We start from the raw sequence: 20,737 nt of genomic DNA on the forward strand, positions 1-20,737 counted from the left end.
AAATAGACTTAGAGTGGGACAATCGGTGGGACTACAGGACAGTATGCATATGTTAGGGTTTTCTAAATCTGATAAATGTGATACATGCCATGTTGTTATATGGATGTGATTATTATATGGATGTGAAATATGGAGATATGAAAAAGTTGATTTATTTAATTCTCTACAAATAAACTTTCTAAGACACATCATACCCGTTAAGAACGGAACACCAATATTTATGCTTTATGGAGAGTTAGGGAGAACGCCTGTCGAGTTAATTGTATATAGAAGAATGGTACTGGGCGCGACTGATATCAGGAAAACAATCAAAATTGTCTACTCTTTTATAAAAAATTATGTTAAATGACCACCTTACTAACGGAACTAACTATAACTGGATTAGTACTGTTAAAAACACTGAATAACTTGGGAATCGGTGATATCTGGATAAGACAATCTTTCATATCTGTAAACTGTCTCTCACAACAAATTAAACAAAGACAATGCGATCAGTATTTACAAACATGGAGAAATAACATAACACTGTCATCGAGAGGCAACACTTACCGATTATACAAAGAACAACTATTTTTCGAAAGCTATATCAATAAACTACCAGAAAAACTGTGGACAGCACTATTAAAATTTAGAACGTCTAACCATTACCTACCCGTTGAAATTGGACGTTGGAATAATATACTCATAGAAGATAGAATTTGCACATTATGTAATGTAATGGACATTGGCGACGAGTTCAATTATCTTTTTATTTGCCATTTTTTTCGAGTCCAGTTGCTACACCCATATTATTATACGCGACCAAGTACTCATAAATTTAGAGAACTAATGGAGAATAAACGAATTAGTACCCTAAAGAAATTATCATATTTCATAAATATATTAACTAATGAATTCAAACGCCCTTGACTACAAACACTATCAAAACCAAACATAATTAACAAAATACTATCATTATCCACTGCACCATATATAAGTTTAACAATCTATTCGTTTATAAGTACTTGGATACCCATATATTTGTATTAAATATCTGTATTATTACATAATATATTGATGTGCGTGATTGTATATGTTTGTATATATGTTTGTGTATGTATTGTAATTAATGTATTTACTGTCAACCAAATGTTTATGTATATATTCCTCCTATGCCGTTGTGTAACGGCCCGGGTGAAATAAAGTCTTGTCTTGTCTTGTTGAAAAAGTTAGTCACTATATATTCAAATGCGACCTTTATCGAGAACACCTCGAGGCTTTAGAAAAAAACGTTTTCCGATATAAATATATCTTTTAACCCTATTTATCTTTTAAATCCTGATAAAGCTACCTGTCATATCATTTTTAAAGCTTTCTTAAAATATGTTTCAGATACAGGGATTAAAATCTAAACTATGTATTTTGAAAATTCACTGTTCGCATTGGTCCCCTTACCTCGCCTGTTGAGGCCCCCTTGTTATCATTACCACCACCACCACCCACTACCCCCATGTATGTGTGTGTGTGGGGTTTTTTTTTCCACCTCTCTTCTCATCTTATACAGTGTTACTCACTGGACTGTTTTGAGAGGGGCCCGTGACCATTTTTCTTTTGAGGACTTCCGGAGTGCATATCCATGACCACGGCGCGAGTCACGTGGTCGTTGTACGAATGAGCTCGCAGATCGCTTAAATATCAACAATTATGTCGTTTACAGAAATCGCGACCGAGCATGATTTTCGATTCTGAGATGTAACTAGCAATTTGTACGTTTAGTTCGGCATGTTTAAACATTACTGATTAATTATTACTGGTGATAGGCCATCAGCACGCGCGGAAAGTAACAGCCGGGGAAGCTACGATTGTAATTCCGCTGAACGACGAACGACGGCAGTTCGAAAAACCCACTTTCCTTCATGTGCGGACGAGTCTATTATAATAGAAACAAGGGTGATAGCGGATGAGTCTACCACGAATGAAAGCAATATATTTATTAATGGCGATTCTCCATCAAAACCCGCCTTTACCAAAAATAAGCGTAAATTATGAGCATAAGAAAAAAGAGAGTCCAGTTTGTTTTATTTCACGACGCCTCTAGAGCACATTGATTTTTTTTATCTTATCATCGGCTATTGGACGTCAAACATATGGTCATTCTGACATATTTCTTTTGGAGGGATATGACGTAGTAGACAAAGGCTGAAACGCTGTACACCTGGTGAAACTTGAAACGTGCCAATAAGTGTGCAAACTTAGCTAAGAATTTAAGGGGGTGGGAAACAAAATTCAACTTAGTACATGTATACAGTTACTCACATACTAGTCTTCCTACCGATAGTTGACTCTCTACCTAAATAGATGCATTGTTTTATTGGTAACCAAACTAAGTATGCTAAGCACTAGGCTTTTTAACCAATACTCACACTATAAGGGAAAAGCCTTCAAATTAGATAGCTAGGCTAGTATAATCCCCCCTCCCCCCTCCTTGTATTACATTATAATCCAAGGATAGGGGGATGGGTGGCTCTGGATTGCCGTTGATTACATTAGAATAGGGACTTAGGACAATAGGAACAACCTTAACACCAAACTAGGGTTTACAAACAGACAGCACTCACAACCGCAGCAGTACATAGGGTGCATAGACTAATGATAACAATGTACCCGCCCCCATTTAATGGCCTAGCACGCACTATAATAAGGAGCTGGGCAAAAGAATACTGGCTCCGAGTACACAATTGCACTGCACCCAGGGGAAGCTGGATAAAAGAATACCAACCTATCCTATCCATCCCCCAAATACTTGCTGCTGGTGGTCTACTTGGTACTTGGTTACACTAAGGAGGAGGACGTCGTTAATTGCAACAACAAGATTTGGAAAAAAAACCTTCGTTCAAAATTGCGCCCAAGTTCCTCAATCAATACTTCTTGCTCATTCCATAGCATCATTAACAGGCGGTCCCCTCCCCCCCCCCTTTCCTGTCCAAGACAGGCGTGCGCTACAACAGCTTGCTCTGAATGTGCACGTAAAGCCCTATGACCTGACCTGACCTGATACGTGCCCCTGTGCAAAGTGAATAAATGTAATTCAGTTTTATATTTAGCTTCCATCATTGGGTAGAGGTGAAATCAAATTTGCATAAAATCATATTAGCGCTGTACATATAAACTGGTTATCGAAGTATTGTAATCATAATTTTATGAAAGATAAAACTGTCTCTCGAACTAGTCATATTTGGATTTAAAGACAGCATTAAAACAGATGCTATATTTGATTTCTTGCTACTTCTAGCTAAGTATTTCATATATAAATGTAAAGTGCAAAAGGTTAAGTTAAATATCATTCATTTAAAAAAAATAAAAATAAACAAAGATACTCTATAGAAAAACATTTATATTTTAGTAAGAACAGTCTTGGCACTTTTTTTACCAAGTGGTCGCTGTATCATTCATTAGAACATATTTAATATAATATTTTTTGTATTATTATTATTATTATTTAAATCCTTTCGTCTCCAGCAACAGATGTAATATATGGTAATTTAATAAAACATCTACTTCCCGCAGTATCACAGAACATTAACAAACTATAATACAACTGATAGGAAACTAATCACATGTATACATTTGTTATCAAGCTATGCTGCGTGCCGGTGTATGTGTGTATACGTGCATGTATGTTTTTTAATGTTAAAACTGTCTTGCTGACCTGTTTTACTTCATATCTCCTCTCTCTCTCTCTCTCTCTCTCTCTCTCTCTCTCTCTCTCTCTCTCTCTCTCTCTCTCTCTCTCTCTCTCTCTCTCTCTCTCTCTCTCTCTCTCTCTCTCTCTCTCTCTCTCTTCTTTCTCACTTCTATCTCTCCCTCACTCTTTCTATGGAAAAATGTACAGTCAATCTGAACATATTTAGTCTAACAATACTCATTATGTATTATACATATATTTAATTTTATTTATATTCAACATTATCTGTAAGATAGTGATTCAGGGCCCCATCCCTGACACTATCGACATTTCTGGGCTAATAAAAAAATTATTATTATTATTAATTGTTTTTTAATCTACTACTGCTAGGTTACCCTCCCCTTTTGCCGCCACTGGCGATTGCACTTTAGTATGTTGGGCAGTGTGTCTAAATGTTTTTCTCGATGGTAGATTCTTACCCTAGGAATAAACCGCTTCTGGAAAGGACCACTGCAGTATTCATAATTCATATAGCCCTACTGGGGTGTCGTTAAACATTCTTCCTTCCTTCATTCATATATCCCTAGACATTACATGCACTGTAAATACCCCCTCAAATATAGAACTTAATATCTGACGCCTTTGTATATATCAACCTAAATCCTAGTCTTTTGTCTTGGTTCCAACCTTTTTTTTTTCTTCTTTTTTTTTAATGTGGATTTTATGTTCTTTTGTTGTTGTTGTTTGTTTTGTTGGGTTTTTATTTTTATTTTTTTTTTTTTTTTTTTTGTATGTGTTTGTTTTGTGATTTTTGTTCTTACCCCCCCCTCCTTTATAATAATGTTATATGTATATATGATGTAGGTGTGTGTGTGTGTGTGTGTGTGTGTGTGTGTGTGTGTGTGTGTTATGTTCTATGTTTTATGCTGTGTTTAATATGTTTAGTTTATCAAGGGTTACACTGCGTCTAATCTCTCTGGTAGGAGTAATACGCTGTATATTAGTAATCCTTATACGTTTTAACTTTTTGAGTCTTGTTCTTAACCCTATATGATTAATTAAAGCTAAATTATTTTAGGTATTTTAATAATTATGTAAAACCCATTGGAACTACATCTCGAAAAAATGGGTATCCTTATTTTAACATTAATATTGCCAACAATTTTGCTTTACTTTTATACGACTGGACACTAAAATATAATCCACCTTTTCCCCTTTCTACTTATATTAACACCTTTTAATTTACTACTATGACATGTTTATATACAAAAAAAATATTTTGTTTTAATTATTACTATTGTTTTATTGTTATTTTATTATTTAACTTTGTTTTCTTTTATCCTTCTCATTGTTTTAAATGGATGCTAGTTGGGGCGGTTATGTTAAAAGTCAGGTCATAGCTCTTTTGACTTAAGTTTAGTCACAGCCCCAATCACATAGTTTTACGCGGGCTCGTGTTATGGCTAATATGGAGATGATATCATTCATCAATCTCCACTTTCCAATTCCTAACATTTCCATTATGGTGGAGGTGGTGGATGGGACGGCCTAGGGAAATGAATTAAAAATGGGGCGGACCTTCCCGTCTACTCTCCGACATAAATACCAGATTAACCAGGCATATTTTATCATCCATATTCTACTTTTTAGTTAATCATTTGTAGAAACCCTTTTTACCCCTTTGTATAAACACATGTGAACTTCCTTGTTAATAAAGTTTATTTAACCATCAATAAGTATTTTTTATCTAATAATTTGTATAAACGTTTTTAACTTTAAAAAAAAAAAAATTATACTAACACTCTCCCACCCCTCTCGTTGTTTTAATAACACCACACACTGTTATTAGCTGCTCATATGTGATGACCAGGTTGTCAATGCCATACCATCCAATTAAAAAAAACTCTCTCTCTCATCTCTCTCTCTCTCTCTCTCTCTCTCTCTCTCTCTCTCTTCTCTCTCTCTCTCTCTCTCTCTCTCTCTCTCTCTCTCTCTCTCTCTCTCTCTGTGTGTGTGTGTGTGTGTGTGTGTGTGTGTGACGTACAAGTGAACATGGCATTGACTTGCCTGTACCGGCCTCGGTGGTGTCGTGGTTAGGCCATCGGATATAAGGCTGGTAGGTACAGGGTTCGCAGTCCGGTACCGGCTCCCACCCAGAGCGAGTTCTAAAGACCCTTTAGGTAGGTTTAAGACCAGTGCTACACCCTATTATCTCACACAACCCCTGTCCAGGATAGCGTATTTGAACCTTAGTTGGACATAAGCACGAAAATAAGTTGAAATGAAATAAATTATTTGCCTGTGACGCATAAGTTAATTGCAAGCGCTAGGGCCGTAAACAGTGGCAAGTTCAGTCAACCGCTTATTCTTAACGTTCGGTATATTCAATTTAATTTCAACTTATTTTCGAGCTTATATCAAATTAAGGTTCAAGCACGCTGTCCTGGGCACACACCTCAGCTATCTGGGCTGTTTGTCCAGGACAGTTAGTTGCTAATTGTTAGTTTTTGGTGAGAGAGAGAGAAGAAGGTGTAGTGGCCTTGCACCTACTCATTGAGTCGTTACAACTCGTTCTGGGTGGGAGCCGGTGCCGGAATACTAACCAAGTACCTAACAGCCTTGTGTCCGATAGCCTAACCACGACACCACCAAGGTCAGTTTCGGTATATTGCGCGGTCGGTCTGTGATCGATCCTCGTCGGTGGGCCCATTTGGGCTATTTCTCTTCACAGCCAGTGCACCATGACTGGTATATCAAAGGACGTGGTATGTGCTATCCTGTCTGTGGGATCGTGCATATAAAAGATCCCTTGCTGCTAATCGAAAAGAGTAGCCCAAGAAGTGGCGACAGCGGGTTTCCTTCCTCAATATCTGTGTGGTCCTTAACCATATGTCTGACGCCATATAACCGTAATTAAAATGTGTTGAGTGCGTCGTTAAATAAAACATTTCTTTTTTCTTTTTTTTTCTCCAGAAGATGGACAGCATGCCCTGCTTCATTGCCCCATATACACAGATTTGCGGGATATTGTATTTATTGAATGTATAGAATTATGTCATTGTGTTATAACTGCTACAAACCCAGAGGTTTTTATCCAAATATCTTATCTAGTCATACTTTGAACAGATTAAGTGCTATGACCTGCACATTAATTTTAGAAAAGCGTTATGGTGTTTTTTCGTTAACTGAATATTATTATTATTATTATTATTATTATTATTATTACTATTATTTTATATATAAGTTTAATGTATGTTACTGTATTATTAACTGCATTTTCGGGTTTTAGTTAGATATATGTTTCATATATTTTATTTCATGTTTAATGTTTTAAATGTGTCTTAATGTAGTAGTTATATATTTTTTTGTGTCGATTATTAATATTTTATAGTTTCTCATAACTCCATACAGAGTGGCTCAGTGTTATTTTAGAGTTTATGGTATTTAGTGATGCTTTATGTTTAACTAATGCGAAACTTTAATAAACAATTTGCCTTGTCTTGTTTTGTCATTAAAGCGATTTACTACAAGTTCTGAAGCCATCACAAAGTTCGCGAACGTTACCATTCGAAACGTTCCCTGTGTATTTGTTGCAAAATACGTTGAAAACCGCTACATTTTTAAGATAGAAGCAAGGGATCAATTCTAAGCACCATCCAACAGATAGGATAGCATATACCACGGTCTTTGATATACCAGTTGTGGTTCACTGGGGGATGGGGGAGGGGGGGGGGTTAGCTCAGTCGGTTGCGTGCTCGCTTGAGGTGCTTGCGTCACAAGATCGAACCACCATGGTGGATCCGTTCAGCTGAATGGGTGTTTTTTCTCGTTTCAACCAGTGCCATAGTCCAACAACTGATCAGAGGCGGTGGTATGTGCTTTCCTGTCTCTGGAAACGTGCATATGAAATATCTGTCTTGCATTAGGAATAATGTGGCAGGTTTTCACTGATGACTACGTGTCAGAATTACCAAATGTTTGACATCCAGTAGCCGATGATTAAATTATCAGTGTGCTCTGGTGGTGTCGTTAACTAAAACAAATAAACTTTTGCTTCACTGGTTGGAACGACAAATAGCACAATGGGCCCACCGACGGGGATTGATCGTAGACCGACAGCGCTAGAAGAGCGCTTTACCACTGGAAGTTAAAGTGTTTGGTGTTTCTATATATACTGGATGAAAAAAATTTCAAATGTGTTACTATCTTAATTGTTTGAGTCGTTAAACTCGCACTGGGAGGAAGCCGGAACTGGGATACGAACCCACTACCTACCAGGTTTATCTCCGATGATTTATCCACTATCGTGATTAGTACTACGAGATGGCGTTACAGAGTAGAGCCGTGTGTATCCAGCTGTAACGTCATCGCCTAATACGCTGTAACAGATACACATGGAGTAAAGATTGAAACCACTGTGCGATTTAATTTATTCATTTGCTAATTTATTTCTTGTATACTCGATGCACACACTGATGCTTATCTGTAATTGAAAATTAATAATGTAATTGCCTGTTTGATCAAAATCAGCCATATCTGCTGCTGAAAGGACGCTGCCACGTAAAACTTCAAAAGACTATAAAACTCGAAACACCAACCGTTCGTTACGTCACTACGAAGAAGCGACAACATGCGGCTGGTTTTGGTTCTGTTCTGTTTTCTGCTGGCGCTTGGACTCACAACTGCTGAGGGTAAGTATCGACACACACAAACACACGAGCGCGTGCATGCATGCACGCACACACACCCACCCACACCCACACTCTCTCTCTCTCTCTCTCTCTCTCTCTCTCTCTCTCTCTCTCTCTCTCTCTCTCTCTCTCTCTCTCTTGTGTGTGTGTGTGTGTGTGTGTGTGTGTTTTGGGGTTGTTTTTTTGATAATATGACGTCAGGTTCACAATGACTCCAAATTATTTTCGTTACAGTATTTACTACTTTCTTTTTATTTTCACACGTGTGAAGATTCCGGCGGCATTTTTCACAGAATTCGAACGCATTTTTCACAGAATTCGAACGCATGTTCGTGAAATGTGTTCACTATCTTTTTACCACGTACCACGAAAAAACATTTTTCACTTCCCATAAAATAACCTAAAAAGATGTCAACATGTAGCGAAAACGCATTTTTCACATTAATCTCAGTTAAAAATATAATATCATACACTCACCTCATATAGAATTAAGGTTCAAGAACGCTCTCCATGGGACACAAGCCCGCCGCCTAGACCCATGATCCCATTATTGTTAGTAGGTTAGACGAAACCCGCTACGGCCACATACGCTTTGTTCTTTCTTTTTGTAATAAAGCGAGAGATAGTCCGGTGATAAAGCGCTCAATTTGGAATCGATCCCCGTCGGTGGGCCCATTGCTCTACGTCTCGTTCCGGCCAGTGCACCACGACTGGTATATCAAAGGCCGTCGTTTGGGCTATCCTGTCTGTAGGATGGTGAATATTAAAAATCCCGTGCTGCTAATGGAACTGAGACTGTATGTAAAAATTACCAAATGTTTGACATACAATAGCCGATGATTAATAAATCAATGTGCGTTAGTGGTCGTTAAACAAAACACATTTTTAAAACTTAAACATATTTTTACATGAACTTTCCCTGTATGCGTAGTACAAACCACGACCTTTGTTACACCAGTTATGGACCATTGGTTGTTGCAGGTAGTTACACCTCCCCATTAAACCGATACCCGGACAAAACAACATTCCTATGTCACCGAGTGAATTCGAATCCAATACCTGCCAGCATGTAGCCCCATGATATATCCAGTGCACCACCGAGGTAGTGTGTGCAGGGCGACCAACTTTCCAGAATTTTCGGAACAATCCGGAATTTTTAACCCATATCCAGAATTCCGGAATTAATGCCAACTTTCCAGAATTGTTTTCAAATTCGCTATCATTATTTGTTATATTCAAATATAGCACGAGATTATTAATTATGTATTGCAATAGGAACCATTGCAAAACTACAAGGGGTTATATTAGCTTGAAATGTTCATGTGTGGCTAGTTTTAACGGGTGGAAGCCCCGGCACCGTTTGGCTCCAGCGTAAAGCTATAGCGTTTAGCTTCATTTCGTTACATATAAGAACGATCATTGCATTGCATGCTAAAATAAGTTTTAAAAAATAAAATAAAAACAACTTATAATTATGTATGTATGTATGGATGGATATATGGATGTATGTATGGCTGTACGGATAGATATGTATGCGTTATTTATGATATTGTGATATCATATAACAATAATTAAAAAGTTGATTTTAAAGCTGTACAATTGGTTGTTCCTAAGTTATGGCCCGGTCGCCACAACCATACCATCCAATGAAATAAATCGTATGTGATTGTGTTGCTACATAATTAAAATGAAATTGATTGCTCTGTGGCGAATAGTTTAACTGCACACGTCTGAGAAACGTTTAACTTGGAAAAAAAACTACAAAAGCATCCCCTGAGCAGAGTGTCGGTAGGCCTATTGGGTTATTTCTCGTTCCAGCCAGTGGATCAGGACTGGTATATTAAAAGCCGTGGCATGTGCTATCCTGTCTGAGGGATGGTGCATATAAAATACCCCTTGCTACTGACGGACCAATGAAGCGGGTTTCCTCTCTAGGACTATGTGAAAAATACCAAATATTTGACATTCAGTAGCCGATGACTAATATATCAATGTGCGCTAGTGATGTAGTTAAACAAACGAAACAAGTTTGGTTAGTATAGCCTTTTTAACGAGTCCAGGCCTGAAGCGACAGTGGCTGCCCAATCGACGCCTGTTCTCTAGGACCTAGAGGAACCGCTTGAAATTAGCACGACTTTCGTCCTGGAAACTGGGAAACTGGGAAACTCTTTTTACGTGCCCCTATCCACAGAGGTTCAGGCACGCCCACCACGGATTTAGCCTCTGACTTCGCCAGTGACTAACTCCGGAGCAGGAGGGGGGGGGGGTAAGTTTGAGGTGGGCGGAATTTGGAATAAAGCCATTTAGTAATGTCGACGCGAGCGCGGACTAAATAGCAGACACTTCGTAAACTTGAAGTACACCGAGTGGGAGCCGTGCTCTGATTGGCTGAATTTCCATTCCTCGGTGAAGCCTGTATTTTACCTAAGTCTACAAAGAGTAACTGCATCCAAAACATGTCCGGACTCTAAAATTTAACCAAAAATAGTTAAGACTGCTCGGCCAAAAAGTTTTTAAGGTGATTTTGAGCAATTGAACGGGCGCCGAAATAAAGTGCGTTAGACTACTTATAAAAAAAATAAACATAAGACTTTTGAACTGCTTCGAAAACGTTTAAAGTCTAACTAGCCCAAAAAAAAGAGGTTACTCACGGAGGCAAAGGAGGTTGGTAGGAGGTTGGTATAACAGGACTCATGGCGAGGTGATGGACTGCCCAGGCCTGAAGTTGGGGAGTCCTTCAATCAAGACCTTGATATTCCTGTAGATGGCTGCCGGATATATATCTCTCAACACTATCTTGAGGATACGATGGATCGTAGAGTTGGACATATCCGGTATCAAGAGTCCTTGCCTGAACAGTCCGTCCTGTTGTGCAGTCACGTGGATCTGGTTGCCAGATCCTGTTGGGTGAAGTTGGTATTTTCCAGTTCCGTTGGGTAGATTTCGCCAATTGTTTTCGTTCCAAAGTCCCTTCAATTGGTTGGTGTCAGTGAAATCGCCGTGGATAGCACCCTGCCATTTGGATGGGATGTTGTCACAGCCGATAGTCCATTCGGATTGGTCGAGTCTCCCCGGTTCGGACACCGTTGACATCTTCCTCCTCTTGGACTCCCGTCCGGCTGCAGGGTCAGCAACAACAGCAATGGAAGGCGCTTGTGGGCTCGCTGGGGGGTCCGTCACGATGACGTGTCCAGTTTCCATCTCAGCAGGTGGGTCGTCAGGAGGGATCGCCACTGTCAGTGGAGCTGATAGCTTTGGTCCCTCTGTTCCGCTCCTGGCGAGTGCTTCCGGTCAGAAACTGGGAGCGGCTGCGCAGAGTGAACCGCCCCCGGTGGTTTAGCCACCGGGTTTGGATCACCCTGTCTCGCTCCCGTTGGTCTGATCTTCCTCTTCGGGGCAGGTGGGACCGCTCCTGGCGGTTGAGCCGCCAGGTTTGGTCCCCCCTGCGAAGTCTTAGGTCGCCGCCTCCGGTTCCTCCTCTTCGATGCTGATGAGTTGGTAGCTCCGTAACTCAAGGTTACAACAGCACTGTCTCCGTTGTGTTCAATGCGGTACTTGACTAGAGGGCCAAGTACACGCAACACAGCCCCCAGGGTGGGGGGGGGTAGAGAAATCACCACGTTCTCGCTAGCAACTTCATTGTCTGAAGGTCGAGGTAAGAATGCAAGAATCGACTGTTCGTCCTGGAGGGTCATCAAATGACCCTACCTATAGATATAACCCTGCCTCGGTGGCGCAGTGCTTAAGACATTGGACTACAGGTTAGTAGGTACAGGGTTCGCATACCAGTACCGACTCCAGCCCAGATCGAGTTCTTAAGTGATCAATGTGTAGGTGCAAGGCCACTACACGCTATTCTCTCTCACAAACCACTAACCAACTCTCTCTCTCTCGCTCTCTCCCTCCCTCCCTCCCTTTCTATCTCTCTCTCTCTCTCTCTCTCTCTCTCTCTCTCTCTCTCTCTCTCTCTCTCTCTCTCTCTCTCTCTCTCTCTCTCTCCCTCCCTCCCTCCCTTTCTATCTCTCTCTCTCTCTCTCTCTCTCTCTCTCTCTCTCTCTCTCTCTCTCTCTCTCTCTCTCTCTCTCTCTCTCTCTCTCTCTCTCTCTCTCTCTCTCGGCCAAAGATAACTTTATTGCGAAGACACGGAATTGCTGCCTGCCACCTGGTAAGCAAACATTCCCGCTCTAATACAGGAATAAGCCTATATTTAATGATAAATACCATTACATTAATCATCTTCGAGTTCACCAATAACAAATATTTCACATAGTAACCACTAGTACACACACTACAGGAAGAAACCCGACAGCACCCGATTTTTATCAAATAAAATACATAGGTGCTGATGTGTTTATTCCTGTAGTGCGTGGATATTTGTAGCAGATGATTAATAAATCAGTGTGCCCTAGTGGTATCGTTAAACAAACCAAACTTTAGATAAAGTTTTAAATATGCTAATGGAGGATTTATAACCGCCGGTTATGTCACGACTTTAAGTCACATTTTAAAATGAAAGATTGATAACCCGCAGGTATGTTTCGAGTTCTAAAGACAAACTTTAAAATACAGTTGATTCCCATTGGTTCGAACCCCGTCGGTGCCCGATAAAATGTTCGACCCATCGGGTGGTTCGACCTAACCATTCGCTTGATATCGTGTAAGTGTAACTCGTCACTTCGTTTTTGGTTCGAGCGTTGCAGTGTATTCGACCCTCCCCGGATCAACCCAGCGAGATTCTACTGTACTGTATTTAAATATCCTTTTAGATATTTTAGTACCTTGCATGTTAAATAACTTTTACTTTTTTTAGTGTGCAACAATGGAGGCGAATACAATGTTTTAGACGGAGGCTGTGCGTGTTTGGACGCACATTATGGTACAAAATGTGAATTTGGTAAGTATGATTTTAGATTTACTAAAACGTTGCTGTGTTATATGGATAATGTCTTCAATCCAATGTCCAATTAAGGTTCAAGCACGCTGTTCTGAGCACACACCTCAGCTATCTGAGTTGTCTGTCCAGGACAGTTGGTTAGTCGTTAGTTGGTTAGTGGTTACTGAGAAAGAAGAGGGTGTAGTGGCCTTACACCTACCCACTGAGCCCTTACGAAGACGCTCTGGGTTACAGCCGATACAGCTAACTCGAAAGGCAACAAAAGCAATGCACTTTGTTCTGTCTAAATCTAAAGACAATAACGTTTTAGTAGATTGCAAATTTAAATAATTTGACTCTATTGTACTCCCGATTCTCTTATACGGATGCGAAATATGGGGTTACGAAAACATCGATATCATTGAAACTATTCATATAAAATTCTTAAGACACACCCTTCCAGTTGAAAAAGGCACCCCGCTATTCATGATATATGGGGAACTAGGAAGAAGACCCCTTAAATTAATTATTCAACAGACAATTATAAGTTTTTGGGCCCGTAGCGTATCTGGTAAACAAACAAATGGATAAAACTGGTCGAAGATATTTTAACCAGCTAGACAAAACGACCAGTATTTACAACAATGGAATAGTAACATGGCTTTATCATCAAGAGGTAAAACATACACTATATTTAAAGAAAACCTTAGATTAGAAACATATCTTATTATATTGCCACAAACATTTTGGGCTACATTACTCAAATTTAGAACATGTAACTACTACTTACCAATCGAAATAGGATGCTGGAATAGCACCCCATTAGAAGAGGCTTACTCCCATTTGGTCGAATTCCCAATTGGTCGAACAGCTAAAACAACAATAGATATGGTTCAATGGTCTTACTGACATGTATGTTGTTACCTCAGTCATTATTAATGAACTGTTCCAGATTATTTGGAAACCGATTATTATTGTATATATGGTATAGATATCGCTTAACGCATAAAGTATGCAAATATGACAAATATCGAAATAATCCATGTATTGAATGTTGTGAATGTCTGTAATTAATTAAAAAAGGTCTCCATATTGGTCAATAAGCCACTGTCCGTCTATAACGAAAATTTGTATCAACAGTATTATTCACAAACGAGTACTTATTTTTCGACCAATTGGCATTTCGACCAATTGGGAATTCAACCAAATGGGACGACACCGTATGAGCGCATGTGCTACTGTACACATTATGCAATTACCTATAGTGACTAACAAGCTGATAGGTAAAAGACCACTGTTATTTGTGAATCTTCAGCAGAGATTTATGGATGTCAGCCCCAGGCATCCTAAATTCCCACCTATGATTTACAAATAATGTTATTGTATAGGGATTAACGTGCACATTCAGATAAAGCTGTTTTAGCGCAAGCCTGTCATGGGCACATGTGCCGGCCTCGGCCAGCTCCTCCGTCCAGGATAGGAAAGGGTTTGGGTGGAAGAAGGGACCGCCTCCACTGGCAGGTGCAAGAGAGCAGCAGCGGCCAGCTCCTCCGTCCAGGATAGGAAAGGGTTGGGGTGGGTGGAAGAAGGGACCGCCTCCACTGGCAGGTGCAAGAGAGCAGCAGCGGCCAACTCCTCCGTCCAGGATAGGAAAGGGTTGGGGTGGGTGGAAGAAGGGACCGCCTCCACTGGCAGGTGCAAGAGAGCAGCAGCGGCCAGCTCCTCCGTCCAGGATAGGAAAGGGTTAGGGTGGGTGGAAGAAGGGACCGCCTCCACTGGCAGGTGCAAGAGAGCACCAGCGGCCAGCTCCTCCGTCCAGGATAGGAAAGGGTTGGGGTGGGTGGAAGAAGGGACCGCCTCCACTGGCAGGTGCAAGAGAGCAGCAGCGGCCAGCTCCTCCGTCCAGGATAGGAAAGGGTTGGGATGGGTGGAAGAAGGGACCGCCTCCATTGGCAGGTGCAAGAGAGCAGCAGCGGCCAACTCCTCCGTCCAGGATTGGAAAGGGTTGGGATGGGTGGAAGAAGGGACCGCCTCGACTGGCAGGTGCAAGAGAGCAGCAGCGGCCAGCTCCTCCGTCCAGGATAGGAAAGGGTTGGGGTGGGTGGAAGAAGGGACCGCCTCCACTGGCAGGTGCAAGAGAGCAGCAGCGGCCAGCTCCTCCGTCCAGGATAGGAAAGGGTTGGGGTGGGTGGAAGAAAGGACCGCCTCCACTGGCAGGTGCAAGAGAGCAGCAGCGGCCAGCTCCTCCGTCCAGGATAGGAAAGGGTTGGGATGGGTGGAAGAAGGGACCACCTCCTCTGGCAGGTGCAAGAGAGCACCAGCGGCCAGCTCCTCCGTCCAGGATAGGAAAGGGTTGGGGTGGGTGGAAGAAGGGACCGCCTCCACTGGCAGGTGCAAGAGAGCAGCAGCGGCCAGCTCCTCCGTCCAGGATAGGAAAGGGTTGGGGTGGGTGGAAGAAGGGACCGCCTCCACTGGCAGGTGCAAGAGAGCAGCAGCGGCCAGCTCCTCCGTCCAGGATAGGAAAGGGTTGGGGTGGGTGGAAGAAGGGACCGCCTCCACTGGCAGGTGCAAGAGAGCAGCAGCGGCCAGCTCCTCCGTCCAGGATAGGAAAGGGTTGGGGTGGGTGGAAGAAGGGACCGCCTCCACTGGCAGGTGCAAGAGAGCACCAGCGGCCAACTCCTCCGTCCAGGATTGGAAAGGGTTGGGGTGGGTGGAAGAAGGGACCGCCTCCACTGGCAGGTGCAAGAGAGCAGCAGCGGCCAGCTCCTCCGTCCAGGATAGGAAAGGGTTGGGATGGGTGGAAGAAGGGGCCGCCTCCACTGGCAGGTGCAAGAGAGCAGCAGCGGCCAGCTCCTCCGTCCAGGATAGGAAAGGGTTGGGATGGGTGGAAGAAGGGACCGCCTCCACTGGCAGGTGCAATAGAGCAGCAGCGGACAACTACTCCATCCAGGATTGGAAAGGGTTGGGATGGGTGGAACAAGGGACCACCTCCTCTGGCAGGTGCAAGAGAGCACCAGCGGCCAGCTCCTCCGTCCAGGATAGGAAAGGGTTAGGGTGGGTGGAAGAAGGGACCGCCTCCACTGGCAGGTGCAAGAGAGCAGCAGCGGCCAGCTCCTCCGTCCAGGATAGGAAAGGGTTGGGGTGGGTGGAAGAAAGGACCGCCTCCACTGGCAGGTGCAAGAGAGCAGCAGCGGCCAGCTCCTCCGTCCAGGATAGGAAAGGGTTGGGATGGGTGGAAGAAGGGACCGCCTCCACTGGCAGGTGCAAGAGAGCAGCAGCGGCCAACTCCTCCGTCCAGGATTGGAAAGGGTTGGGATGGGTGGAAGAAGGGACCGCCTCCACTGGCAGGTGCAAGAGAGCACCAGCGGCCAGCTCCTCCGTCCAGGATAGGAAAGGGTTGGGGGGGTGGAAGAAGGGACCGCCTCCACTGGCAGGTGCAAGAGAGCACCAGCGGCCAACTCCTCCGTCCAGGATAGGAAAGGGTTGGGATGGGTGGAAGAAGGGACCGCCTCCACTGGCAGGTGCAAGAGAGCAGCAGCGGCCAGCTCCTCCGTCCAGGATAGGAAAGGGTTGGGGTGGGTGGAAGAAGGGACCGCCTCCACTGGCAGGTGCAAGAGAGCAGCAGCGTCCAGCTCCTCCGTCCAGGATAGGAAAGAGTTGGGGTGGGTGGAAGAAAGGACCGCCTCCACTGGCAGGTGCAAGAGAGCAGCAGCGGCCAGCTCCTCCGTCCAGGATAGGAAAGGGTTGGGGTGGGTGGAAGAAGGGACCGCCTCCACTGGCAGGTGCAAGAGAGCAGCAGCGGCCAGCTCCTCCGTCCAGGATAGGAAAGGGTTGGGGTGGGTGGAAGAAGGGACCGCCTCCACTGGCAGGTGCAAGAGAGCAGCAGCGGCCAGCTCCTCCGTCCAGGATAGGAAAGGGTTGGGGTGGGTGGAAGAAGGGACCGCCTCCACTGGCAGGTGCAAGAGAGCAGCAGCGGCCAGCTCCTCCGTCCAGGATAGGAAAGGGTTGGGGTGGGTGGAAGAAGGGACCGCCTCCACTGGCAGGTGCAAGAGAGCAGCAGCGGCCAGCTCCTCCGTCCAGGATAGGAAAGGGTTGGGGTGGGTGGAAGAAGGGACCGCCTCCACTGGCAGGTGCAAGAGAGCAGCAGCGGCCAGCTCCTCCGTCCAGGATAGGAAAGGGTTGGGGTGGGTGGAAGAAGGGACCGCCTCCACTGGCAGGTGCAAGAGAGCAGCAGCGGCCAGCTCCTCCGTCCAGGATTGGAAAGGGTTGGGGTGGGTGGAAGAAGGGACCGCCTCCACTGGCAGGTGCAAGAGAGCAGCAGTGGCCAGCTCCTCCGTTCAGGATAGGAAAGGGTTGGGATGGGTGGAAGAAGGGGCCGCCTCCACTGGCAGGTGCAAGAGAGCAGCAGCGGCCAGCTCCTCCGTCCAGGATAGGAAAGGGTTGGGATGGGTGGAAGAAGGGACCGCCTCCACTGGCAGGTGCAATAGAGCAGCAGCGGACAACTCCTCCGTCCAGGATTGGAAAGGGTTGGGATGGGTGGAAGAAGGGACCACCTCCTCTGGCAGGTGCAAGAGAGCACCAGCGGCCAGCTCCTCCGTCCAGGATAGGAAAGGGTTAGGGTGGGTGGAAGAAGGGACCGCCTCCACTGGCAGGTGCAAGAGAGCACCAGCGGCCAGCTCCTCCGTCCAGGATAGGAAAGGGTTGGGGTGGGTGGAAGAAGGGACCGCCTCCACTGGCAGGTGCAAGAGAGCAGCAGCGGCCAGCTCCTCCGTCCAGGATAGGAAAGGGTTGGGATGGGTGGAAGAAGGGACCGCCTCCACTGGCAGGTGCAAGAGAGCAGCAGCGGCCAACTCCTCCGTCCAGGATTGGAAAGGGTTGGGATGGGTGGAAGAAGGGACCGCCTCCACTGGCAGGTGCAAGAGAGCACCAGCGGCCAGCTCCTCCGTCCAGGATAGGAAAGGGTTGGGGTGGGTGGAAGAATGGACCGCCTCCACTGGCAGGTGCAAGAGAGCATCAGCGGCCAGCTCCTCCGTCCAGGATAGGAAAGGGTTGGGGTGGGTGGAAGAAGGGACCGCCTCCACTGGCAGGTGCAAGAGAGCACCAGCGGCCAACTCCTCCGTCCAGGATAGGAAAGGGTTGGGATGGGTGGAAGAAGGGACCGCCTCCACTGGCAGGTGCAAGAGAGCAGCAGCGGCCAGCTCCTCCGTCCAGGATAGGAAAGGGTTGGGGTGGGTGGAAGAAAGGACCGCCTCCACTGGCAGGTGCAAGACTGCACCAGCGGCCTGCCCACGGTCGGTAACCGGCGGGCGGAGGGGGAAAGGTGCGCAATTTGAATGAAGGAAATTTGGCGCATTGTTTACCGGTCCGCAGAACTGGAAAGCGGAATTATATATGTTTTGGAACTTAGTTTGACGAGAGTAGCTCGTTACTGGTACCTATTTGTTGTTGAAATGTCTCGCTAGGTTCCCCATAGGGACCCTTATAAGGGCCTGATCTATTTAGATCTTACAAATAATGGAAGATAGAAAAGTTTGTAGTCTTGAGGAAATTACTAATAGGGCGATAACTATAAAGAGGATCCCTTGGCTATCAATAAGCTTAAAAATTTACTTCATATTCCAAATAATTACCCTGAATTCATTTCAACTTATTTCCGTGCTTATATCCAATTAATGTTCAAACACGCTGTCCTGGGTACACACCTCAGATATCTGGACTGTCTGTCCAGGACAGTGGGTTAGTTGTTAATTGTTAGTGGTTAGTGAGAGAAAAAGAGGGTGTAGTGGTGTTACATCTATCCACTTAGTCAATAAAATTCGCTCTGGGTGGGAGCCGGTACAGGGATGCCAACTCAGTACCCACAAGCCTTATGTTCCATGACCTAATTACACTACCGAAGCCGGTTTTACATTGTACACAGGGGATCTAACTGTATACTGCTACCGCAGATCAGCCATCTTGTTTGTTGTTGGTTTATCTTTAAGACTGCCGAGTCAACTGGATTCGAGCTGTAGGATACAAATGGCGCAGGACTTGCTTATCGGAGAATGTGAAGAAAAACTGCAGGAAGATATGTGGTTTATGCAAAGGAGGTAAGATACGACGATTTATAAAGATATAAAACTAAAAGTTACACAAGTCATGAAAAATACGATGAGTTTTATATTGATAATATTAAACTACACAAGTCATGCAAAATACGACGTGTTTTATATTGATAAAATACTAAACTACACAAGTCGTGTTAAATACGTGTTTTATATAGATATAATACTAAACTACACAAGTCGTGTTAAATACAACGTGTTTTATATAAATAGGATACTAAGCTACATAAGTCATGTAAAATACGGCATGTTTTATGTAGATAATACCCGTCATGTAAAATACGACGTGTTTTATATAAATATAAAACTAAACTACACAAGTCATGTAAAATACGACGTGCTTTATATAGATGCATTACAAAACTACACAAGTCATGTAAAATATAATACCTGTTTTATATCGATAATACTAAAGTACACAAGTCATGTACGATACGAAGTGTTTTATATAGGTATAAAACTAAACTACACAAGTCGTGTACAGTATGACGTGTTTTATATAGATATAGAACTAAACTACACAAGTAAGATACAACGTGTTTTATATAGATAATATTAAACTACACAAGTCAGGTAAATTACCACATGTTTTATATAGATATAAAACTAAACTACACAAGTAAGATGCAACGTGTTTTATATAGATAATACTAAACTACAGAAGTCATGTGAGATACAACGTGTTTTATATAAATACTACTAAACTGCAGAAGTCATGTAGGATACGTGTTATTTCAAACTGTTTCTTGTTTCTTGGACCATTCCTTTGTTGACCCATGCAAAGGGAAAATGCATTGTTGGTTACCGTAATTATACACACAATTTATACACACATAATATAGTGATTACTTTTTAGGCAGAATTAATTGAAATGATATATTCACAAAGACCTGGATTTTACGAAGTATCTAGAGTAAATGAAAGTAAATAATGCTCTATCAGAATGAGAGTGAGATAGAAAGAGTGTTTTGATTATATACATATGTATCATTATTTATAACAACATTTCAGTGGTCTGTAAATTGGCATACAAATATGAAAGAGTTTTACTTTAGATCAAATCCACGTGACCTGCAAAATATCATCTGTCTTAGTGTTATATTTGCATCCAAATATATCAAGTTCAAGAGATAAATTTAGGTTAAATATATGATTACCAGATTTTAATAACTAATTCAAAAATTATTCCAAGAAAGCTGAACAACTTTACATTCCAGAAATAGATGTTCAATAGATTTCCACATTTCATGACAGAAAGTATACATTTCACTGTCAATAAGTTTTAGCTTATAAGCAAACACGTTGTTAGTTAATATTATGCGTAATATTAATTTTATTTCTTGAGTGGTTACGAATAGTTATAAATAGATTACAAACCAGTTAAGGCATGAAGTGAAATGAA

The 20,737-nt window shown here is 43.2% G+C and overlaps 1 protein-coding gene across 1 annotated transcript in view; it reads left to right on the forward strand.

Moving 5' to 3' along the window:
* Positions 1 to 8,198: 8,198 nt before the first annotated feature.
* LOC121389885 overlaps positions 8,199 to 20,737 on the forward strand; it is a 15,166-nt gene continuing 2,627 nt past the window's right edge. The window contains exons 1-3 of the mRNA XM_041521546.1: positions 8,199 to 8,355; positions 13,166 to 13,249; positions 19,213 to 19,320. Coding sequence (XP_041377480.1) covers positions 8,295 to 8,355; positions 13,166 to 13,249; positions 19,213 to 19,320 — 253 coding nt within the window. The 5' untranslated portion in view covers positions 8,199 to 8,294. The remainder of the gene's footprint in view (positions 8,356 to 13,165; positions 13,250 to 19,212; positions 19,321 to 20,737) is intronic.

The sequence above is a fragment of the Gigantopelta aegis genome, chromosome 15, assembly GCF_016097555.1.
Source record: "Gigantopelta aegis isolate Gae_Host chromosome 15, Gae_host_genome, whole genome shotgun sequence".
Classification (NCBI taxonomy): Eukaryota; Metazoa; Mollusca; class Gastropoda; order Neomphalida; family Peltospiridae; genus Gigantopelta; species Gigantopelta aegis.